We start from the raw sequence: 26,082 nt of genomic DNA on the forward strand, positions 1-26,082 counted from the left end.
ATGCCATATATTCTTATCAATAACAAAATAACTAGTGTCAGGGAGTAGACTTAGTCAATTTGAGCCGGATAGATCCTTTCACCTTCTTCATGAATATTTTCTAAAAGATCCATTAGCCGACCCCAACTAATTTGGGACAAAGGCTTAGTTGAGTTGAGTTGAATAACATAATATGAATAAAATAAAATATATCAATAATTCAATATGAATTGTGTTATTTATTTAAATTTTCTTACTCATTATAATTTTTAAAATGTCTAAATATTAGTAATTATTTTTCAAATATTTTAATACAACAAATGAAGGGCAACCATAAATTCGCATCCCTTGAACGTGACTTGACGTGAAAAGGCATTAAAGTCTGGTGCAAATTATCCTACACGGGATTCATATTTATCATCACCCTAAATAAATTATTTTCTTATTTTAAAATAATTTTAAAAAAAATAACCACCTTTTATGCCAAAGGAAAACTCGAATGAAGAAAAAGCAAATTCAGCACCTTTGCTTTGTTTGGTTGCTGGGTTTTTTTTGTTCCTGGGAGTTATGTGGGAGAGTAAGTTAAATTTTGGTCCCATCCCATGTTTGGTTGCCTTTTAGCACTAGGTTTATTTTAATCCCACTCTTGTAATGATTACTTGTGGGGTGAATTTTTTAATCCCACTTTTGTAATGATTGCCTTTTCATCCCATCCCAAGATAACCCCAGGAACAAAAATAAGCTTGAGAAGAATTTTTTTCTACCCAACAGTTCAAGCAACCAAACAAAGGTTTTTTTTTTTCCCACCATATCTCCCAGGGTATTTTTTTTCTCCCACATAACCAAACATGGGATTTTTATTTTACCAGGATACTTCTAGGACTTTTTTTTTCCCACCTATCTCCCAGGGTATTTTTTTCTCCCACATAACTCCCAGGGTATTTTTTTCTCACACATAACTCCCAGGAACAAAAAAATCCCGGCAACCATACAGAGCGAAGCATGCCGATCACCAGTAATTCTTGTCAAGATGTTGCGAATTCAACATTGTCTCATCTTTGTTTTCTTTCTTATTTGACCCCATCGACCTCACACTATAAAGCTCAGGTAGTTTTTTCCCCCAATATGTAACTGAAAATAATGGTTGATACTTGAATCTCTACCATAGACAAATATGGTAAGAACAATCAAATAGCACTAAGATACAAAATTCACTTCATGGGTGAATATAATACATCCTCTAATTATAGAAAAAGAGATCATAGCCTTGGTACAGCTACATGTAACCCTCATAGTGGCTATTTCAGGAAGCTACTGAGGATGATTTTCTGTTGGAGTTCCCCAGTCTGTTATGATTTCCCTGTAGAAAAGTCCCTTTGTTCTGCATATTTTCTTTTCTTTCTTTTTTTCTTTTGGATTCGGAAGCAATATATTTTCCAAACTACATGTGATTAACTATCAAGAATCAAAATATTGAATGGCTTATCCATAAATTGATTCATAAGTCAGCTACCTGTATATTCATTCAACAAAGGCTTGGATAGAACTCTGCTGACATCTTCAAGGCAGCAAGATCTTCAATAACATTCCCATACTTAGTTTGAATTTCACCCTCTTCTTTCATGTCCGTGCTGCTGCCCCACAAATGAATTGCAATTCGTCGACACTTTGGAGAGAGAGGTCTCAAATACGTGTTATACCACTCAATGACATCACTCTTCTGAATGTGTTTGAGCTCCTCCGCTTCCAACTTTGATATATCAAACAAATACCTGATTTTCAAATGAAATTTTGTTACATCAACTGTAAAAATCTGAAACGATGGATGAAATGCTAAGAATTACTAGTTTATGATACTAATTGACTTGTTTTATCTACGTCCGAAGCTTTTCGATTCCCAGAACTGTTCAGTATGATCAGAAACATGTTGGCTTTAATCTGACAGTCATTGTAAACAAATCAGAGGTTTTATTACCTGCCTGTGTAGAAAACTTCTGTTTTATCTTTTAAATAGCAAAATGTACAAATTTGTGTGGAAGCCTTCTGTTAGACAATGTTAGCCAGAAAGGTGAAAGCTTGTGATATGATTAAATAAAGACAGGACATTGGACTTGATTGGCTAAAACGCAAATGGAAACCCAGGTTCAATTAATTCAAAGCTGATGTGAATAATATTTTAACCAATCCTACACGTGCCAAACACTAGTGAAGCAGACACAAGGCCATCCATCACCGGTCATAGAAATTATAGGGAGCAACTTTGGATCCATTAAAAATTGAGTGAAATTCAGCTAATGTGATCACTTGGGCATCTAAAGCAAGTATGGACCCGTGGTGCAAACTAGCACCCCTCACCTAATAACCATCAAAGTCTGAATGATGTTGAGGATTTGTTTGATCGGAAAGGGATTGAGAGGCTTGGGTTCCTGGTAAGTCGAGGTGCCCCCTCGTGTGGAGCCTTATTGTAGGCTATTGTTTTTGTCATTTGTTGCTTTTCTGTGGTTTGTTTTTTCCTGCTTTTTTCTTTCTTTCTCAGGAATTTTGTGTTTTCTCTTGATGAATTGCATCTCAAAAGAATACAAAAATAAATAATAGAAAATCTATAAGTAACAAGAAATCTTGAACCATCAGGAGCCTTGAATTGTGAAACCATCTTATTTTTGTAGTGTTCCATAATTTTTAACGATGATGTGCAAATATTAAATGCAATTAACAAAAATTGTAGAAGTCAGATAGGCATCACAGTTGAATACGAACAAATGCTAAATTTTACATCAACGAAATGAAATATAAGTAACTCTAATACAAGAGGCCCTTAAGGGGGTTTACAAAGAATGGTCCCTATCAAATCCATTATTTATCATTCATTCATTCATTTTTTATCTTTCAAAAAAAAAATTATTTACCATTCAAGAAAAAAAGTACCTCTTATCAACAATTTGAGTCCAATGGTGATTGGTTTCATATGTAAGCGATGGATCTTTCTCCAATTTCTTCGCTATCAATCCACTCCGGTAGAATTCAAATGATTCATTATCAATCCCATCCTGTAAGGGCCAAATATCCATTAGATCAGCTACTAGACAAAATAAGCCCTATGAATGTACGAAGATCATTTACAAGTGCCATGCGTACAATAGTTGGTCAATGCTGAAAGAATGTGCCAAAGTGCCACTATATCAGTTAATGCTGAAAGAATGTGCCAAAGTGCCACTATATCGGACTGTGATGAAAAAGTTAACAAATAAAACAGCAGTAAATATAAGATCAGAGTTCAATATGCCAGCAGCTGACTGAATGACGGAAAACTTGTTTGAGCTCACCTGTATTTGAATACTCAAAAGCGACTGCAATTTGATTCGACTTGGCTGAGTCAACTCATCTCAACTCAACTAAGCCTTTGTCCCAAACTAGTTGGGGTCGGCTAATGAATCCTATAGAAAATTTTCATGAAGAAGGTGAAAGGATCTACCCAGCTCAAATTGACTAAGTCTAATCCTCACACTAGTTGGGTTCGTCTACATGGATCATTTTCTTCCATTCTCTCCTAGCCAAGGTCATGTTCTCTTTTATGTTCCTAGCCATCAAGTCTTTCCTCACTGTTTGTTTTCGGTCTGCCCCTACCTCCTTTTACACCATCAACTTGGCACGAGTCACTTCTTCTCACTGGAGCATCCAAAGGCCTACGTTGGATATGCCCAAACCATCTTAAGCGGTGCTCTCTCATCTTCTCCTCAATTGGTTCCACCTCCACCTTTTTATGGATGTCTTCATTGTTAATTCTATCTAACTTTGTGTGGCCGCACATCCATCTAAGCATTCGCATCTCCGCTACACTCATCTTATGCACATGCTGCTTCTTGGTGGCCCAACATTCTGAGCCGTACATGGCTGGCCTCACAGCTGTCTTACATAAAAACAGCATAAATGAGCAAAAAAGAAAAGAAATTTACAAAATTTTAGGAAGAAAGAAGCAAATTGTTGCTTGAATTAATATTAGAATAGATGGATTAGGTCATTGGGGGTGATGAGGTGGCATAGAGGTTATTTTAGTGAGAACCAAAAGCAGAGGAGGGAGATCTATTCATGAAAAGTAATAATAGAAAGAGGAAAAAAGGATCCGGCATGGGAAATCTTGGGCCATACGGCATTGGAGGCTTGTTGAGGAATGATGAGGTGGTGGTGATTTGGGCCTTTAGAGGCCCCATTGGAATAGCAGATGCAAATGAGGCGGAAGTTTGCGCAATCCATGGGAAATCCTGGGCCATACGGCATTGGAGGCTTGTTGAGGAATGATGAGGTGGTGGTGATTTGGGCCTTTAGAGGCCCCATTGGAATAGCAGATGCAAATGAGGCGGAAGTTCGCGCAATCCATCAGGGCTTCAAGTTGCTACATAATGTGGACATGAACAAGGTGGTGGTGGAAGGCGACTTTCTCAACGTTATTAGATAGCTTCGAGGTTCAAAGGTGGTGCCTGGGAGATTTGCGGCCTATTGTGACGATATTCTAGAAGAATTGGGGTGGCATCGATCTCATTTAAGCATGTTAGGCGGTCCACCAATGGTGAAGCGGATAGTCTAGCGAGAGTAGGGGTTCACAAAGAAAGCCTCGAGCTGTTTGATTTTCATCCCCCATAGTTTTAATTGTAAAACTTTTGTAGTATTTTCGGTTGTAAATCTGTTCAGGAACCTTCTCGGTCTCTGTTTTCTATTGAATTCTATTAGCTATTCAAAAAAGAAAAAGAAAATGAATAAAGGAAAACATTTGGCTTTTTCCCTTTCATATGCTCAGGTAACTTAACAAGAAAAAAATAACAACGTTGACTAACTGATTTCATTAAAAGTTGGACACATAGTGATTTTCTTTGAAAAATCTTTAACAAAACAATTTTTTTCAGAATTCAAAAAAACATTTCTTTTAATTCAATGATCAACCACGTACCAAACTGATAAACTCTACAAAGTATAAAGTTTTTAACCACACATGATTTGAATGGAAGTAATAGCATGCCCAACATGAGCTACAGCATTATGTTAGAGATACATATTTCATTGTTGGTTAAGGCATCCAACTACTTATTATATGGTTGAAGTAGGATATTGAACAATATAAGGGCATCATGTATACCTCTGCAGCATCTTGTACAAAATAATCTTAATAAAGAAAAAAATGTCAACAACTCAAAATAAATTTCCTCCAAAATCATAAAATTTAGACAATACCAGTAATTCTTGGAGACCACTAATGAAGTTGTCAATTCTTCCATGCAAGTAGAACGGGTTATACTTGGAAGATTGAACACGGAAACAAAACCCAAGCACACGGTACGTCATTCGTGTACCGCACTCGACAACATACCCAAGCTGCTCCTTTGTCCTACATTTCGGAAGTTAAATGAGGAAAACAAAATCAAACCTCTACAAATCAATTCAATAAGTTACAAATCCAATGTATCAGAAAACCCAGCATCCAAAAAAATATTCAGATGAAATAAGAAATCATAAAAAAAATGACTACAAACCCAGATGCAATAAAGTCATTGTATGTCTTCGATAACAAGAAATTGATTAAAATCAGTTGTGAAGTAACTAAATATAAAAGCATTTTAGTGACAATGAAACAAAATCCAAGGAAAATTATAGAAATGCATTGCCGCACCTTAGTTGATTGAAAAATGGCTCTTCAATGATTTCTTCCAAAAGATCTGCTATTGAGTTCAATTTGGTTGCTTCTATCCCTATGTCTTGCTCAACTTGAAAATAGAGCTGAATAGAGAAAATTGAAACAAAAGATAAAGAATGAATATGACAAATGGAGTCTTAAAAGACGCTAATAGCTTGTAAGGAAAAAGTTAGAGAAAGAAAGAGAGAAATTAGTCTTGTAATTTGATTGAGAACCACTTCAGTTGCTCTCAAGACTTTGTAAATCACATCTGAAATTTTGATCTTGCTACTCTTATTGATGCAATTGTTGAGACCCATGATAATACAAAGGAGGTTTTACTGATAAATACAAGCATGGTATTAAATTTCGGCTGAAATACCGAAAGTTCAGATTTCGGTCCGGACCGACGCCGAAAGTATTGAGATTCAGTGCCAGCCCAAATTTCGGCTGAAATTTGGGTATTTCGGAAATTTCAGCCAAATTAAATTTTTAAATTTTTTTTTCCTAACTTTCCACACTTTTCCGAAATTTGGTTGTTTTTTTACCTAATTTGGGCCGAAAAAGAAAAAATTCGGTTTCGGCAACCGACACCGCAACCGAAATTTCAATCCTTGAATACAAGGTAGGTTCCATTACTTCCACCAGTGGAGTAAGCAAGACCAGAATTTATTATGTAACTTCCAAGATCAGGAAGATCACCTTCATGTTCGGAATTTGATTACCTCAGCCACAGAGTTCACTTCCAACTTATTCTTTACAAATGCATTTCTCCTGAGAGTGGAACCAGATGGAAGACAGATAACATATTCTTGATGTCTCATTTCCACTGGCAGTGGTTGTACAGGCAAAGTATCTCTGAAGATGCTTGATATGTTATATGCCTCAATGAGCGATAGATTTCCATGGCAAAGGCCCTCAATATACAACTGTGATTTTCATGCAGCAGGAGAATTTCAAACAACAACTAAGAAATAAATGGATCAGACAATATTTCAATGCACATTATGAATAAAAATGTCAGGCACATTATGAAGGAAAATGTCAGAATCACAGTTAGCAAAACGTGATTCAGCAAAAAAACGGGACGGAAAAATTCGAGTTTAATATGGTATTGGTTCAAAAAATATAGTCAAAAAAATGGAAAACACAAATAAATGCGTTTAAATTGTCATTTAGAAAAGATGGTGGGGGTAAAATTGGCAAGTTGGCCAAAAAAATTGTTTAAAACATTTAAAACGCATTTTAAAAGTGTTTAAAACATTTTACATTTAAAAAAAACAGAGTTTTTTAAATGTAAAAGTTTTTAAACGGCACAGATGCCTGATGATAAACAAATGTCGAATGTTGAGGATGAGTATGATACCTGCGAAAGTAGCACAGGGATAAAAGCTCTCAGATCTGAAAGGGAAATGTTAGTAAGGCAAGAGAGCTTGTCATCTACATCCCAAAAGTTTTTGCGTAGGACTTGCAATCTCAAATATGTAGCATGAATTAAAGGCTTCATATTGGAGTTTCTGAATGACCTCTCCATATCCTCTTTAATAACCTGTAACATTCTAGACGTTGGCATTTAAAAATTCAAAATGTAAATATATTTACGGCATGGGTGGTTATACTTAAAAAATTTACATTCATTTATTCCCAACTCAATATTGACTCGTATTAAAGCTGTGTGTACCTCGGAAAGGAAAAGAGTGGAAATTTCTGCTCATGCTCATGAAAATTTGGGATGATACAAGGATTCAATATATGTATGTGTGCACGATATTGAAAATAGATCCTCCCAGATGTGAAACATTGAGAAGTATTAGAATAAGCCTATTAGGGGAATTCTTGTCATTGTAGCCTTCTTTTATTATATAAATACTTCAGTGAGGGGGAGCGTAGCCTTAACTGACTATTCTCCTTTTTCCTCTATCTCTCACGTAACATGGTATCAGAGTGCTCACCATCCCACCGTAGGTTTTGCTCAGCCAAGTAGTTCACCCACGACCTTACTATCTAGCTCCGGGTCCTGGATTATTGACTCGGGAGCCTCCAATCACATGGCTGGTAACGCCTCTCAGCTTTCTTCGTTTCGCTCGTTTTCATCTGACCATCATATCCTTACTTTGGCTGATGGGTCCACTCCTCCCATCATTGGTATTGCTACGGTGTGTCCCACCCCTCACATTTCGTTATCTTCTGTATTATGTGTTCCTAAATCACCTTTCAGTTTACTGTTTGTTAGTCAACTTACGAAAAATCTCCAATGCTCCATCTCATTTGATCTTTCGACTGGGAAGACGATTGGATCGGGACGTGAGGTGAATAGCATTTACAGTCTTGATTGCAGACCTCCTATTGTGCTGCATAGCTCTGTGGACGCCTTTCAGTGGCACTGTCATCTAGGCCACCCATCTCTTCAGCGGCTCCAGCAGACGTCATTAGTTCCTAGCTCTGTTTCTTCATTCCAGTGCGAGTCTTGTGAACTCGGGAAGCATCACCGAGTGTCATTCCCTTCCCGAGTTATTAGTCAAGTTGATAGTCCTTTTCTTTTAGCTCATTCGGATGTATGGGGACCTTCTAGGGTCGTGTCAAATAATTGATTCAAGTATTTTATAGTATTTATCGATGATTATTCACGCATAACTTGGGTGTATTTGCTGAAAGACCGTTCTCAGGTCTTCTCTGCTTTTCAAATCTTTCACGCTGAAATAAAGAATCAGTTTAATTGCAATATCAAATGTCTTCGCACTGATAATGCTTGGGAGTTTTTCTCAGGTACTCATGGCTTTCAGGATTATCTTTCTTCTCACGGCATACTTCATCAATCCTCTTGTGCCTACACTTCTCAACATAATGGTGTGGCCGAGAGGAAACTGCGTTATTTACTAGAGGTTGCTCACACCATAATGTTTCATATGAGAGTTCCTAAGTCCTTTTGGGGTGAGGCAATTTTGACTTCCTGCTTTCTTGCCAATCGTCTACCATCGTCTGTCCTTCGTGGTTCCTCTCCCTTTCAGGTTTTATACAGTCAGCAGGACCCTTTTCCTCTCACTCCTTGTGTCTTTGGGTGGGTCTGCTTTGTTCATCATTTAGGTCCGGGTAGGGACAAGCTCGATCCTCGGTCGGAACGATGTGTCTTTCTGGGATACTCTCGTACTCAGAAAAGCTACCGTTGTTATAGTCCCCATCTTCATAGGTAGTCTGTGTCGGCCGATGTTACCTTCTTTGAGTCTGAATCCTTATTTAGTCCTTCTTCTATACCTAGCTCCGGTCCTCTGAATCCTGAGGTTTTTATATCCCTTCCCTTGATTCCTGACTCGGTTCCTTGAACCTCCTCAGCCTACTCATGTTCCTGGAGATCCTTCTGTTGCACCATCTGCTCCACCACCTACTAAGAAGCACTACCACAGGCGTCCGCGCAAAGACGTGCCTCCACCTACTCCACTCGAGACTTCGTCTTCACAGGCCGAGATCCCAGTCACATCTACGCAGGTAACTTCTCTACCCTCCTCTGTAGTTGCTTCTGACCCTCTATTGCCTCTCGTACTCGGTCTCACTCCACTGCCCATCCTATTTTTAACTTTGTCTCTTATGACCGTCAGACTTCTACTTTCAAAAGCTTTGTTTCCTCCTTGTCTTCTGTCATGTTACCGCAGTCATTACAGGAGGCCCTCGCTCACCCAGGATGGTGTGCTGCCATGAACTTTGAGATGAGTGCGTTACATTCTAACCGTACCTGGGATCTGGTTCCTCTTCCATCTGGGGCTAGGCCGGTTGGTTGTCGTTGGGTGTTCTCCATCAAGTATTTCCCAAATGGAACTGTTGAGAGGTTGAAGGCCCGCTTAGTTGCTAAAAGATATACTCAAACCTTTGGGGTCGATTACAATGAGACTTTCAGCCCAGTTGCCAAGATCCCTTTAGTTCGTGTTCTTCTCTCTTGCAGTCAATAATGGTTGGACACTTCATTAGTTAGATGTGAAGAATGCTTTTTTACATGGCGACCTCCATGAGGAGGTTTATATGGAGCAGCCTCCAGGGTATGCTGCTCATGGGGAGATGTCCCTCCTCTGTCTATCGCCTGAAGAAATCTCTGTCTGGCTTGAAACAATCTCCACGAGCATGGTTTAGGAGATTCAGTGAGGCCATTATGTGGTTTTGGCCTGAGGCAGTGTGCAGTAGATCACTCGGTATTCAGTTATCAGTCCTCAGCATGGTGCTTTATATTGATTGTGTATGTTGACGACATCATCATTACAGGTAGTAATTCAGGGGGAACACAGAAGCTGAAGACCTTACAAAAAGAGTTTGCTACAAAAGACTTGGGACATCTCAGATATTTTCTTGGGATAGAGGTGGCATATTCCTCTCGTGTCTTGTCAATATCACAAAGTATGTTCTGGACCTATTGGAAGAGACAAGGAATCTTGGAGTAAAACCTGTATTTGTACCTATGGATCCTAATGTAAAACTAGTTCCAGAAGAAAGAGATATGTTGGAAGACCCTGCAGGTATAGAAGACTAGTAGGTAAGCTCATATACCTTACAGTCACTCGTCCTGATATATCTCATGCTGTAGGGGTGGTTAGCCGGTACATGAGTTCCTCACGTATCTCACACTGGAGTGCAGTGGTTTAGATCCTAAAATACCTGAAGGGTGCACCTAGAAAGGGCCTACTATTCAAGAGACATGGTCATATGCGAATTGAGAGATTCTCTGATGCTGATTGGGCTGGATCTCCTGCAGATAGGAGATCAACTGCCGGGTATCATACCTTTGTAGGAGGTAACTTGGTATGATGGAGAAGCAAAGGGCAAGATGTCATTGCAAAGTCAAGTGTTGAGGCAGAATACAGAGTGATGGCACACACGAGTACAGAGATTATCTGGTTGAGATCACTTTTATCTGAGATTGGGATTGTTTCTTCGTCACCGTCACAGTTGTATTGTGACAACAAAGCTGCCATCTACATTGCAACTAATCTAGTCTTTCATGAGCGTACAAAGCACATTGAAGTCGATTGTCACTTCATTCGTCAGAGGATTCAGAAAGGGGAGATATGTATTGTATTTACTCATTCTGCAGATCAGTTGGCTGATGTGTTCACAAAGCCATTGAATAAAGCAAAGTTGAGTGATATTTGTAACAAGCTAGGAATGTATAATTTATACATTCCAGCCTGAGGGGGAGTGCTAGAATAAGCCTATTAGGGGCATTCTTGTCATTGTAACCTTCTTTTATTATATAAATACTTCAGTGAGGGGGAGTGTAACCCTAACTGACTATTCTCCTTTTTCCTCTATCTCTCACGTAACAAGAAGTTTCATTTTAGATTCCATTGCCAACACTCCGACAAAACTAGAATTCACTCGTGATGTAACTGTATTGTCATGGCAGTGATTTTTGGTCACCTGTAGGAGTGTTCTCAAAGGTATAATTTTGTGCGTAAAACACATGCCAGTTCTTTTTTTTTTTTTTTTTGTGCTAAAAAAATCTTTCTATTGTTTATTCAAAAAAAAAATCCATTGTTCTGAAACTTTGTATTGTATAAAAGAACAATGTGAAGAAAAATTGTATCAAGGCACCAAGCTCGGTCATGTGAGCTTGTAACCCGAGTGGGGGCTTTAAGGTGGTGTGGACGATTCGTCCCAGTTCCGATTGGGTAGGGTCCGAGTCACAGTCTTCTGACTCGTCCGTTCCAAGTTGCGTAGCTGAGTCATGTGGCTCGGGTCATGTCTCTTTTAGAGAGGTGGGTAATGCGCTAGGCTGGTTTCGCATAGCAGCGAAAACCTCCCGCTCTCAATGGAAGGATAACGAGTCGGTGTGACTCAGTCCCAACATGCCCTCGGTTCTGGACTCAATTGAACCACCACTTCTTTGCAAAGCCTTTCAAAAAAAAAACTTGTATCAAGGCGAGTGTAAATAATGGCATCGGGTGAAATTATGGGACTTAAGGAGAATCCCCTCAATGACGATTTTATTCACCAACAAAATAAGTGGTTGAATGACCTATATATAGTGGAGTACATGAAGACAATATAAAATTACAAGAATTTACATTCTAATAGCCCCCTCAAGCCAATATGCTTTCTTTAAACATAGATAGCTTGCTAACTAGAAACTGGTGACAATGTCTTGTGATATCTTTGGTGAAAATGTCTACAACTTGATCAAGAGAGGCGATGTCTTAGCGCCAATTCACCAACAAACATCTTTCCACGCACAAAGTGATTACTGATTTCAATGCGTTTTTGCATACATGAAAAACAAGAGTTAACCCTAATTTGATGCCTCTTCCATTAAAGGATAAAAGAGTCCAAAGGGATCTTTAACTCATGCATATAACGATGAGCATGTGTATATTCAGCAACAATAGCAGCCTTTTATATCCGGTGTCTGTACCAAATCTTGCAATAGTTCTCTACTTTATGCTGGTGCATGAAATGAGAAAGTTATTCACGTATTACAATAGCATGAGAAAGACCTGATGGATCCAAGCCACCAAAAATCTTTAAAAATCAAGAAATCTATCAAAATAGAATTTCCGTAGATGTCTAGACTCTAGAATGATTAATAAAATCTTCTCAGTCAGCAATAGTCGCTCGACAAAGTCCACATACAATCAGGCAAAAGAAAAATCATGTTTCAACGAGGAAAAATAAAATTTGTGGAATGTTAGAAGAAATAACTTGTTTGTAGTTCAAGTCTTTGTGCTGGAAATAAAGTCGACCGTCGCAGATTGATTACACCCGTGGGTTAGAACTTCTAATCCTATAGAAATTCGAAGCGAGAGCTCCTCCCAGCTGGAACCGCTTCTTCCCGAATCTCCACATTCAGAAAATATGCACAGAAGAAACACAAAAATCTCAACAAAAAAAAAGGAACGCAAAGTACGACATAACTTTTCCTTCTATTTCATATATTAAAAAGTGCCCCAAAGTGGGTTTCCATTGGAAATTATAACCACTTCACATTGACGCCCACTTTAAGCCCTAATCCTAATGAAAAAATACCTAAACTACCTACAAAAACACCATGTGAATAGTGATATAATGGGGCGTGAATAGTGTCATGCACAGTGCGTGAATAGTGATGTGGAGACGACTATTTCCTGATGACTTAAAAGAGATGAGAGATAATGGGCCCCATCCTTACTTAACTTGTAACTTAAAAGAAATAAAGACATAGGCTTTATCAACTTAAATTAAAACACTTAAACAAGCTCCAACGAAAAAAATAAAAAAAAGAGTAGGCCCCAATTCGGGAGACATGGGATCGTCTTACCTTGAGTAGCCTTTGATATTTACACTGCTCCTACACCTATGCCTTGGTTCTTCTCTTCGACGTTCCTTTTTTTTTTTTTTTTGTGGGAAGGGGGGGGGGGAATTTAATCGTTCGAATTTGACTTCCCAAAAAAATTTCTCAAGATGGGATCGAACTCCACTCTTGAAAAAATCAAATTCAATGAAAGGTACGGAATTCCCTTCATCGGATATCATTTATTCAACCACATTCAAATTAGTGCTAGAAATTGAGCCTAACTTCATCCCTTCATTTGCATTTTTTCCATCTTTCATATACTCTTCTCTACCACTATCATAGATACAATCAACTTCAATTTCAAGCTCGTCTTCAACTTCTTCTGAACTTGTATTGGCATATTCCGAATAATCGAGGCATCATGCATCTCTTGATGCATAGTGTTCATCACATCTCGGTGCAATTGGTGCTTCTAGATTGCATGGTAATTGAATAGGCAATAAGTTCCTTTGAACACTAAGCAATATTGTGTAGTTATTTGATGGAAGCTTTTGGGGCAATGCACGCCCACCTAATATAGTGACGAGGTTAGAAATTCGAGAGTAGAAATCATAGCTCTTTTCTTGGCCTAGTTGATGTAGAGAGTGTCAAATGGAAGAAGTTATTGGCTCTCAACTCCCCTAACCATTCTCATGATTTGTGCGCAGTATATATTATGGATCCATTAATCATTGGGAGTAATGAGTTAACACTGTCACTTGGATGTCGAATTTGCATCTAGGTCCATGGCATCTTTCCCACACCATCATGTGGACAGTTAATATTTGAAAGAGTCTTGCCTTCCCTCACTCATATTCATCAAAGAGCGAAGTATTTGTGGGATACTTTTGCTTGAGAAAGGTTGGAGAGGATTGTTCTTGCGGTGGGGTAAGAGTTGGATTTGCTACATTGCATTTGATGTTCCCATTCATTTTTTTCCCTTTTCACGGTAATTTTGGGGACACCACATCCCTTTTTTTGTAGATTCTCTCAATTTTAAATAGATCTCGCTATCATTCAAAAACAGAAACAAGTGCCTTAAATGGAAATTTGCTTTCCATTCTAGTAGTTTCCTCATAATGTATTTGATGGTATTCTACCCTTTGTGTTTTATGCCCACATCCTCCTTCAGTCTCTCTGAAGTCCCTTTTCCTTTCTTCCATCATTTTGGCTTGATACACACAAACAGACAAAAATGTTCCCCGATGGGGACATCAAAAATGCAAAAGAATTCAAGGTTTACAAGCGCAGACGTGGATGAGACTAATAGTGGAGACTCTAGCAAAGGCCACAGACATGGGCGTCCTTTTTTTTATTATTTATTTTCTATTTTCGTCATTTTATTTGCAGCCTACTTTTTAAGCATCAAATTTCATCCGTTTGGCATGTTTTTGGTATTATTAGAAAGGTTTTTCAATTACTTATCTAATGAGCCCAAGATCACATAATTTGGATGTAAGCAAGTTACGGTGTTTTTAGGAAGTGGTATAAGTCTATTATGGGATTACCATTTTAGGTAAGTTTTGAACTTTATTTACTTTGGATTAGATGAATGGTTGAGATTAGTTGCTTAGGTCTTAAGTTATCTTCTAAGATTTCTTTTCTTATAAATACATCTTATGAAAGCAATGTAAGGGACTTTTGAATATTGAATAGAATTGACATTTTGCTTGAAGCCAAAAATTTGGGTTTTCTTCTTCTTTTTTCTTCTTGGTGGTTTGGAACTATCCTTCTCATCTTCTCTCTTCTTCTTCTCTACTCTCTTTCTCTATCAAATCTGCACAACAAGATTAGTACATCAATTGTTTCAGTTTCTTTTGTGTTTTGAGCCCTAAAGTTGGAAAAACCAAAATCCATATATGTTGTTTGTTCTTCAAGATCTCAATCTGAGATTTTGAGGGATTGATTTTGTGATTAAATCTCAGCTAAAACACTCAAGATCCCTTACCCTAAACCCCCATTTGAGCCTAGTTGAGATTTTCACCCTTTTCTTTTTTTGAAGTAGTTTTTGAGATCCCTAGCCTAAACCTACGATCAAAACCCTATCTAAACCCTAGATTTACTTCCTTTTTACCTTTCTAGATCATAACTATAATTTGGACAACAGTATAACCCCAAAATTCCAAATCTATAAAATTACTGAAATACCCTTTTAGTCTAAATCTAGACTGCTTTGAACCCGTCACTGCGGTTGATAATTTTTTCTGATGTTCTTTATTGATTATTACTATTTTCATGCTAGTTTACATCTAATTCATTGGTATTTGCATTAGCTTTTAGTTCTTTTAATTGGTTGCATGCGTAAAACCTAGTTTAGGACTAATTTTGGCATTAACAATCCACCTAGAGGATCTTTTACCTATTGATTAATTTGCATAAGGTTTCTTTTTAATAGTGAATTTTCTAATTATTGAAAGCATTTAACGTCTCGTTATTGCTGCTGCCCTATAATAAAATCAGAGCCAAATCAGCCCTATGTTAGTTCTTTAGGTGTTTGAGTCTTCCGTGTTAATCCTAAATCTTTCCTAAAGCCTTTATCCCATTAGGTGTAGGAATGTCCCTAAATTAGTTATTGTCCTGCATCATTCCCCCTTCGAGTAGTCTTTCTATCACACAGTCTCAATCATAGGGGCTACAAGAGTAACAAGACACCTATCGAGGAAAGGAAAGGTAATTTGGAGGAAGTCAGTCACGTCAAATCCAAGGTTAACAGCTATTGATATACCTAATTCTTCCTCCAAATTAATACTGCGTAGCTCTACAAATGCAATAAAAATACAAATTGAAGCAGCTAAAGACGTATGAGAGAATGTAAGTCATGTGAAAATATGTAGAATGCTAAGGAGAAAGTAAAGGAGAAGAAGTTTGATAATGATAATTTCATTCATCAAGAAAAGAAGTGGTCGAGTGACTTATATATAATGTACAACAGAAAGACGAGGTAAAATTACATGAATACTCCTGTAAATGAATTTACGCTAAAACAGTTCAATTATGCGTTCTATAGATGAGACCTGTTTAGAACCCACCACCTTTTATCACTGGTCAACAATTAGTTGCAAACTACTACACATCATGTAAATACATTAAACTAACTGCAGGTTTAAAAGCATAGTCTAGGAAATAGTCTATTTTTATTTCAAATTTTGAATTTAGAAGCCTTTCCAGAAGTTTTGGGATTTAATATAAATCTACTAAGTCAATCTATCCATCTAGTCCACAACTCACTTTATGTTATTACATAGATAATCTATTTTGTAAAACATTGAATAAGTCGAAGAATTATACAAATGAGAGGCAATTAAACATTTAAACCTAAACTCAAAGAAGAGTTTTTAATCACAAAATAGAAGGGAGAAAAGAATAGCATTGATTTAAATCTATTCAACATATACCTCGAAACGATCAGCTGCTGGCAGAAAAGATCGGGATATGGTCAGAATTTTTCGCAAAAGAGTTTCGAGCTTTTCATTGAAACCATATAGTTTTAGCTCAAGCTTGTCCCCAATAATAGACAAGGAAGTCTCCAGCTTGGCCACACCAGCCTGCACATAAGAGAGTAAAGGATCACAACCAACAACAAAAAAACCTTAAGTCTCATTTATGAAGATGAAATACAATACATGTCTAAGAAGAAAAAAGCTCAAGGAAATGGAAAACTAAAGATGCATTTTTCTATCAAACGCAAATGAAATAAAGGGAAGAAGGGAAAACCATATCTGCATTTCTTTTATATTAAACTGAATGTAATATACCCAAACTGTACTAGAATGACTAGCTTAAAAATAAACTAACTGACATGCATATAAGTTTACTTTTGCAGAAAAAAGTGACAATTCATCAAATTATCTTGGGTATAACAACATAATATTACTTTCCCTTAAGTATTAGAGATTAGAATGTACTTTTAGTGGAATGTTGATGCTTTAGTCATTAGTCTTATGAGTTGTGATGTTGGTAATGATAGGGCCCATTTTCATTAAAGGGCGGCCCAATGCACGAGGCTACCTCCATTGCGGGGTCTGGGGAGGGCCCATTTTCATTAATGGCATTATATTATTTTTTGAATGATGAAATTTTATTAAAGGAAAGGAAGAAGCCCAATTACCGAGATGATCATGAACAACAAACAAGGCAGAAAAAAGGAGAAATACAAAAGCAAATTCATCAAGGAAAAAACTACTAAAGACTGAACAACACAATCTATAGTTGAAACTTGAAACATCATCTGAGAAGGGCTGATCAAGCAAAAGGGTCGTGTCATTTGTAATCCAATGCAGACAAGAGCATCAGCAACAGTGTGGGCTGACCATCACACATGTCTGATTGGTAGATTTTGTCCGTCCAAAAGGTCTTGAATCTCCTCAATAGCATCCGCAAATCTCCACAGGTATCTAACATAATCTCTCAGCCATCCAACCACATGAGGGAATCCCCCTCAATAAATATCTAGTCCAACAGCCAAATGTCATGAAGTGCTTGAACTTCTGCCGCGTTAGTGCTTTAGCCCAATCATAACCGAAAAACCCTATATCATCTTTCTATCTGCAGTCCTCAGAAAGCCTCCAATACTGGTCGGGGCCAGAGTTGCCAAGACTAGAGTATTTTTATTTTTTTTGGGGGGGGAGGGGGGCTTAAGGCATGGGCATTCCTTGACGCATCTACTCGGGCATATGTTCTCCCAAGACTTGTAGAAAGAAGTCACCGATATTCCTCCAAAAGAAAGAAGTATCAAAGTCACCAAGAAATTGTCAACTCCCTTTGAGACACCATGTTTCTTTCCTTCCAAACCATCCAAAAAATACCAGCAAAGAAAAGTCTCTAAAGATGCTTACCTCTTCAAGGGAAAGGGACAAAAAACCATGACTCAACGAGGTCAGCGATGTGGCTAGGGATAACTCAACTAACTCCGAAGAGACCTAAAATAAAATGGCAAAGATCACGAGAGTAATGCAGTGGAGAAACAAGTGGCCTTCAGTCTCAATGTTAGGAAGACACAACACACAATTACAATAATCGTAAGTGTATGCCACAAATGGTCAACAGTGAGGATTCTATTGAGGCATAATTTCCAACAAAACATGTTAATCCGCATAGGGCCTGGTATGTCCTAAACCATCCCAGAATGAAAGGTTGCCAAAGAGGAACAAGTGGTTAAAGGAAGAGCATACAGTAAAGTGTCGAATGATGTCCATTCCAAAAAGAGTTATAGATGAAGAGATGAATGCTCTCATACAAACCAATACATGGGACCATTATAAAAAAGTAATACCTGGGAGTTGAGTGATTTAACAATTGGAAATATCTGTGTGGTCAAATATCTCTCAGATGATTAAGTTGAGAGACTAAAAGAGAGACATGTTGGTATTTTATGTTAATATCATGGTTTAAGTTTCTCATATAAGGGCATTTATGTGATTTACAACATATTACTTAAGTGAATAAAAGTGAGGTTGTATCCCACATTGTGGATTAACCACATTGCCAAGAAATTCATTTCTCTCCCTACCTTTTTTTCTCTTCCTCTTTTTCTTATCCTTTCTTTCCCACAACTTTCCTACTTTATGCGTCTTGTTACATGGTATCAAAGCAGGTGTCGGTCAATAGTAGTACATATCATGTGTAGGTCAACACTCAAGGCCTCACAGAGATTACTAATCTAACAAAAAGGTGATCCTTCTCATCTTAGGTAGTATGGCTGATGTCTCCATACATTAGATTTGCACAGGGTAATGATAAGTTGATGTAGATCCCTTCAAAGGTATTTATGGTTACATTCGCCCCATTTCTGTTTGGTTTTAGCGAATGCAGGAGGTGTTCCCCAGATTACAATTTTTTTTTAAATACATAAGATACATCTGGACTGTTTTGATCTGTTGTCACTCTAGAAAGTTTTTTCAAGGGAAAATCTGATCTTATCGTATCGTTTTTTATTTCAAATATAATGGGAGTGATTTGATCCGGTTTGGTTCTATATAGAAGGTGTTGGAAATAATTTTTGTAGGTAATTTGACTTACAAGGAGTTGTTTTCTGTTTTTTTTTTTTTTTTTTTCTTCCGCGGGGGGGGGGGAGGGAATCTGAATGTTGAGTTGAATCAGTTTTTTTTTTTTTTTTTTTTTTTTTTTGAATAGTTATTGGATGAATTAGGCCAGGATAAGGTATGAAAATACATCAGCGGGCGGTTACACGACCAATTCAAGCCTCTATCAGACCTAGGGAAGTATTCGGATAGGACAGATCGAACCATCTTGAATGGTTACAACCTGCCAAGAAGTTTATTGGCAGTAGATCAGAATTGGCCTATATAAATGGAAGAGTTAAGAAATTGAAGGATGATGATCCCAATTATGAGAAGCGAATCCTAAAAACTCACAGTAATATCAAGGCTGCTACACTCTATGAAGCCTAATATCAACAATGGAATATTGCTTCTCCACACAGCCAAAGATGTAAGGGATATCATTGTCAAGACGTACTCCTATAAGGTTGCATACGTAGGCAAAACGGGCAAAAAAAAGGAACTTGTGAAATTCCTAGAGAACTCTTTTCTCTCTCCCATCTCTCTATTCATATACTTGATCCGAGCCACCCGTTTTCTTGATCAGAAAGTCACCGCACTCAACCAATTCCAGAAGCCAAGAAACTCAGTCATACGAATTTCATACACTAATACTTGCATGTAACCAAAAATTTAATTAAAAATGTCCAGATTCCCCTACAACCAAAATCACCATTCTTCTCTTTTCTTTGAGCAATTGAACCCTGTGGCCTACATGCTGAGATCATGGTCAACATCACCTTACCAATTTGGGTTATTTTTACCCATTCTCTCATGTGTTCTATTACTTTTTTTGTGTGGGTATCAAAATGCATACCGATTATGGTTTATGCAATCATGAATCTTAAGCATGAAAAAGAAAATGGTTTACGTAATCTTCAACCTAAAGACTATTATATGCAAGAAGAAGGGTGGCCCAGTGCACGAGGCTCCTGCCATTGCGGGGTCTGGGGAGGGCTAGATGTACGCAACAACAAACAAATAAAGTGGAATGATATCAGAGGAAATAAAACAATCACTCTTGCAAGTGAAAAAGTGTGGTTCACGATCACCACCATTGAGACAAGAATGTCCTCTAGTGTGATGGTACATTTATCCATTGTGCAGTATAGGTCCCATTACTTGTGCCAATTGCATTCGAAGTGAAACACTTTTTGCACTCTTTGAGACTACGAGAGTGACAATAGCAGTATCTTGAATATAAATACAGCAATTGATTAAAGAACGTACCTGATACAAAATCTCATTCAGTTCATCTTTAAGAAGATTTACAAACAATTCAGTCAAAACACAGCTTTTTACATTCTTGTATCCCTCCCTCACAGTTATCAGGAAATACGCATTTGCACGAGGAACATTGAAAGTCCGGTCAGGTTTGTACCAAAATTTCATAAATGGTTGATCAAGTAGACATTTCGGAATATAAGCATTTGAAGGAGCTTCTGGAAAGTCCGTACTGCGGATGGAAAAATCAGATGGAATGAACTCATTCGCTAGAGGCAAGTGCAGGGAGGATTCTACTTCTGGAGGATTGCTCCACAGATCCAAAAGAGACGGTGGGATGTCTTCTTCAATATAGTGGGATCCAAACCAGGGTTCATTTTGAACATCTGAAACATTAAACAAACAAAATTGGGTCACAAGGGAATAAAGGAAACGGCCCCAAGCATTTCTTTTAAAGTAAAAATGTCATTTAACATCGGCTTCTAGCTTATCAATAGCAAGTGTCAGATATCAGCTAAGCTTCAAATGAAAGTATCCGCATATAAAAGTTTAACAGATCAACAGGTGAGCAATATTCGTAAGTACAAAAAAGGGAAATGATATCAGCACAACTATATTTTGATATTTTCCCAAAAAGCTCTCACGAGCCAATTAAAGAAGAAAAGACATCTGGGTTTGCGTAAATATCAAAATATGGTTGTGCTGATAACATTTCCCAAAAGAAATGCAGGCTGGGCAAGTAGCTGATGAGGTTAGAGTGGATCTGGGACCTACTGTAGCTGTATCTTGGATAGAATGATAACTTAGTTATTCCATCAAGTTTCTTTGCATAAACATTTTGGAGGTGAAAGATACCAATTGAAAAACAAAAAATTGGGGATGAAAGATCAACCAAAACTCATGTCCCAAATGAATGAAAAACGAAAGCAGTAATTTTCTTCAAGCATGGATACAAAACTTGGCTGAGAGGAAAAAAACGAAGAGCCATTCAAAAAGAAAATGAGGTTAGAGTGGATCTGGGACCTACTGTAGCTGTATCTTGAATAGAATGATAACTTAGTTATTCCATCAAAGTTTCTTTGCATAAACATTTTGGAGGTGAAAGATACCAGTTGAAAAACATAAAATTGGGGATGAAAGATCAACCAAAAGTCATGTCCCAAATGAATGAAAAATGAAAGCAGTAATTTTCTTCAAGCATGGATACAAAACTTGGCTGAGAAAGGAAAAAAACTAACAGCCACTCAAAAAGAAAACAACAAAAAAAAAATCTAAGATTGTACTGAGTCAAACAAAAATGTTTCTTTATAATAGACTCATCAGGATTGCCGACGCTACTGAGGCCGAGGTGAGAGCCGTTCGTCAAAGTTAGAAGTTATTAGCTAGAGAAAGGGTGGACAATGTGATAGTTGTAGCCTTGTACGAGACTCCTTGAATGTTATAAGGTGACTCAATAGATCTCAAAAAAGCACCCATGGTGTTTTGACCATCCCTTTCATGAAATGTTCGATTGGTTGGCTCACTGCTCTTGGTCTTCAGCATGTTCGCCGTTCTGCCAACATGGTAACGTCTAGCTAGAAAAGGAGTCTCTAAGGATGCCTTGGCTTTTTTGACTCTCTTCCTCCTTGTTTGACCTTGAACTTTGTTTTCTTCTTCTTTTTCCTATCCGTTATGTACCTTGACCATCTCGGTCGTCTCTCTATTTTTAGTAAAATGGCTACCATTTTCAAAAAAATAATAATCACTCACCAGAACCGTATTTTTTTATTCCTAAACTTCATCATATGTTCTCTTTTATGAAAGAAAAATTCATGAAACAACCCTTAATTCAGCAAAGATCAATGGTGGGCCCCACAAAGATGTGTTATTCACGAAAATTAGCAAGTGCAGCTATGATAATTCGTTTGATTTATAGTATTTTTCATTTAATTTTAGGGAAAGTAGAAATTATGTTTTGGGGATCATCAATGATAAGGTTGCATGCCTTTTCCTTTTATCTCCCTCAGCTTAGCCCAGAGTCAATATCAGTTTATCCATTCACCGCAGCACTTTGGTGTAGCACTTCCTCAATGCAGTCAATCCTCTCAACAGGATCAGGTGGAGTCATCTTTTATGGGTACATCGCATCCATGATCCCCTCCCAAGATTACCTCGTTCTAATACCAAACAGATGCAAGTCTAGGACTGGAAGTTTACAGGCACAAGATTCTGCTATGACCGTCCAATAAACTAACAGCATCCTACAACAAGTTGACTAGAATTTCAGCACACAAAAATCCAGGCATCTTCAATTTTCAGCACCAACAAATCGCACCTTGAAGGAAAGAGCAACAACTTGATAACTTCACGTCCCCCACAAGCAGAAGCTATCAATAGCAGTGGCAAGGGAGGAAATCCAGTACAACAGAACATTCAAATTGTCAAGAAAAAATTCCAGCAGGGAACAAGAAAAAATTCCAATAAAATTTTTAAAATCTTTGGGTTGCCTCACCATTAAAAAAAAGTGCTGCCTCCCAGCCATTATTTGTCGACTGATTTGATTCATTTTCCTACATGAAATCTATCTAGAGACGCACATAAGCAAGGAATTACAATCCTGCTCAAATTAAACCCAGAGATTTCAAATTATGTTAAAAATCATGTCATATCCAAACAGAACTCCTAAAACTTCTTTAAAACTACACAAACTAGGGGTGCAACTAGGGTCGGGCTCAACCCGAACCTGTCGGGTTGAACACAGTCAGATTGGCTTGGGGTTTGAAAAAATCAGTCTGGGAAAAGCCAACCGGAATTTGTTTCAGGTTGGGTTCTGGCTGAGCGGTCAGCAACATGAATCGAGCCAGGAACCCAAAACCATTAAATTTTTATCAAAATTTTCCTTCTTCAATTGAAAAAAAAAAAAAGGCCAAAAGATTAAAATGAATATGGTAATTTGGTAAGTTGGTATAAAGTTAAGGGTATTTAGGTAATTTTGGAAGACCTCCTAAAAACTAGGTTTATAAGACCCTGTTTCCCTCTCTCATTCTCTCTTTCGCTCACCTGAGTAGCACCAAGGCCAAAGTAAAAAGTTAAAGGCTCGAAGGTAGCCTCTCTCTATAGTCAAAGGCACGAAGGTAGCCCCTCCCTCCCTCGCTCCTTATGTTTTCTATTCTCTCTCTTATCTCTACGTGCAGCCATCGATCCACATTGAGTTTTTTTCCCTTGTATAATTTCTTTTAACATCTAATGAAATCTCTCTCTCTCTCTCTCTCTCTCTCTCTCTCTCTCTCTCTCTCTCTAATGAAGCCAAAGAAGAAGAAGAAAGAAGTAGAAATAAAGAACTAGAGTATCCCCCCCCCCTCTCCTTTCTGTTTTTTACACTCTTTCTCTCTCCTTCCATCCAATGGTTAGTCAAAGATGAGTTTTTTGTTCCCTTTCTTCCCTTGATTTTTTCTAATGTCTGATAAAAATCTTCTCTCCCTACGCGCAGCAGACGGCCAACAAAAGAAGAAAAACCACGCACATAAATGTTAACTGTCATGTTGTTCATAAAAAGTTGTTGACAAGATGATCACTGCCCATTTGTCAGATCTGAGCTAAACAGGCTGAAATTCTTACGAAGGAGTCATAAGACTCATAAGCAATTCTGAGAAATACTTCACACGCTAGTCATGATTGATATGTGTGCCCCAGTTTGAGGGTGAGTATTGAGAAGTGCATTGTTTATTAGTTTATTTTCAATTTCTGGATGTTTTGAGATGACTTATTGATGCAGGACCGTGAAGAAAAGTTGAGAAAAGGGGAGAGAAATAGACGAAAGGGGATAGAATTAGAAGAATAGGGGAAGGAGAAGAATAGATACTAGAAACTAAATAATGCGGAAATAAATCCTAATATCTGCATCACATATGTAATCAAGGGCAATTAGTCCGTCTGTAATCCTCTCTTAATTTATTAAGAGGGTGTGTTGTAGGGCTAGACAGCATAACCCCATCGCATGAAATCTCTCTCGACTTCTTCGTTTCTCCATTTCCTTCATATTTCTGCAATATGAACTGGGAGGTGCAGAAAAAATCCTAAATTGGATTGATAAATGGAGTAGGATGATCGTAGTAGAGACACTTCCTAATTTACATCAGAGAGTGCTAGTTTATAGTGTCATGGCCACTGTAAACTTGTCCAAAAGTCATGCGGAATCCTTGGCTCTTTTTCGGTACTCTTGCAGCAGTCCTTTATATAAGAATGAGATTATTCAGTGTGATCTTAATGCTTATTTTTTCGGCAATGTTTATATATGAGTCACCTAAGTCTACTCAAATGCCATTGTCATGCATCGGAGACTTGCATCGTCACTTAGGACCATTGGCTCTTTATGGAAACCATTAAAAGGCAAAATCTGAATTGGAGACAAAATATTTAAAGGAAAAATTGATTCAATGATGTGGTCGGCGTGTCATCATGCAAATGTCTCAAAGGACAGGAAATTTGTAGTGCAACTTTTGGTGTACGGTTATCTCTAATCATTTATTTGTTCTTCTTGCTAGTGCAAAGCCCAAAAGGTCAAGCTCATACAATTGACACAATGAAATTGAAATTATTTCAAAATGTTTAGGTTGAAAGTTTTAAGGGATAATATGGTCTGTTGATGATGAATAAGAGATCTTCTCAAAGATTTAAATAAAATTTAGAGAGAGAGAGAGAGAGACTATTTGTGAATAATATGGAGCATATTAGTATTTCCTGGTTTTATAGGGAAGGCAACACTCACAGATGTCTTTCAAAATATAGATCAAAATGATAGTTTAGTTCTGTGGAGTCATAAACTCAACTTATAGTTTGCTTTTAAGTCGGCCATTCTTCGTATATAGGTTTTCTTTGACATTATTCTTGTTTTATATTCATTGATTTTCTCTGATAAAAATTTGTTTCACCTATTAAAACAAATTTGTAACCTTTTGAGCCTGGTAGGCCGGAAATTTGAAAAGCAAATGTAAATATCCAAAAGTTAGCTGACTTGAAATTGCACCTTGCATTGGGAGCAAGCTGGAATTTTTCTTTTGAACCGTCTACAGTTTCGCCATCTTCTTAGGACAGAAAAGAATGGGTACTTCTGACTCAAGATACAATACTACACAACCACATGCTTTCCAGATACTCCCTTTCACAATGAAATAGAAGTTTCCTTTGAACATGCAGAGAAAATATACTAAAGAAACCATGATAGACAAAGGCTTATAAGGCAATGGATAGATCAAAATAGCTGAATGATCTACATTTAGTGGAATTACCTTTTGATTTCTTATCAAAAGACTTGGATAATATGTCGATCCTCATGTTCTCGGGTGAGAAAAAGCTCAAAACATGTTCTACCAATTTATCATCCCATAATTTGAACACATACTCCCCGTAAATAATGTGTTCTTCTGCATACACAAGCATGTTCCCTGCAACAAAAATTCCTCAAAAGAAATTAGCTCCAAAAAACTAAAATAGTGATAAAAAAATATGATGATTATTTTTTAAATGGTAAAAAATATGATGATTATTCTTTTAATAGTAAAAAATATGAAGATTATAAGCACGGCATTCTTGCAAAAGATGAAAATGAAACAGTTGATAATGTATCAAACTTTAAAGTAGAAAACTATAAATCACCTACATCACCATTTAAAAAATATGATGATTATAAGCATGGCATTCTTGCAAAAGATGAAAATGAAACAGTTGATAATGTATCAAACTTTAAAGTAGAAAACTATAAATCACCTACATCACCATTTAAAAACTCCCCGAGTCAATCATCAACTCACTAGAGTCAACTCAGGTTTTACCAAGGTTAGGTTCTCATCTGAGTAGAGTTTTGCCCTACCATATCAATCAAATCCCTTTGA

The 26,082-nt window shown here is 37.5% G+C and overlaps 1 protein-coding gene across 1 annotated transcript in view; it reads right to left on the reverse strand.

Moving 5' to 3' along the window:
- Positions 1-1,107: 1,107 nt before the first annotated feature.
- Positions 1,108-26,082, reverse strand: part of LOC143849764 (Insulinase (Peptidase family M16) family protein) — a 51,144-nt gene continuing 26,169 nt past the window's right edge. Inside the window, exons 11-19 of the mRNA XM_077358941.1 lie at positions 25,480-25,635; positions 20,219-20,598; positions 16,325-16,474; positions 7,008-7,190; positions 6,367-6,570; positions 5,639-5,745; positions 5,203-5,356; positions 2,905-3,026; positions 1,108-1,751 (exon numbers count right to left, since the gene is read on the reverse strand). Of these exons, the coding sequence (XP_077215056.1) occupies positions 1,505-1,751; positions 2,905-3,026; positions 5,203-5,356; positions 5,639-5,745; positions 6,367-6,570; positions 7,008-7,190; positions 16,325-16,474; positions 20,219-20,598; positions 25,480-25,635 (1,703 nt within the window). The 3' untranslated portion in view covers positions 1,108-1,504. The remainder of the gene's footprint in view (positions 1,752-2,904; positions 3,027-5,202; positions 5,357-5,638; positions 5,746-6,366; positions 6,571-7,007; positions 7,191-16,324; positions 16,475-20,218; positions 20,599-25,479; positions 25,636-26,082) is intronic.

The sequence above is a fragment of the Tasmannia lanceolata genome, unplaced genomic scaffold (genome assembly GCF_043159265.1).
Source record: "Tasmannia lanceolata isolate RefF3 unplaced genomic scaffold, GAP_Taslan_0.1 ptg000018l, whole genome shotgun sequence".
Lineage (NCBI taxonomy): Eukaryota > Viridiplantae > Streptophyta > Magnoliopsida > Canellales > Winteraceae > Tasmannia > Tasmannia lanceolata.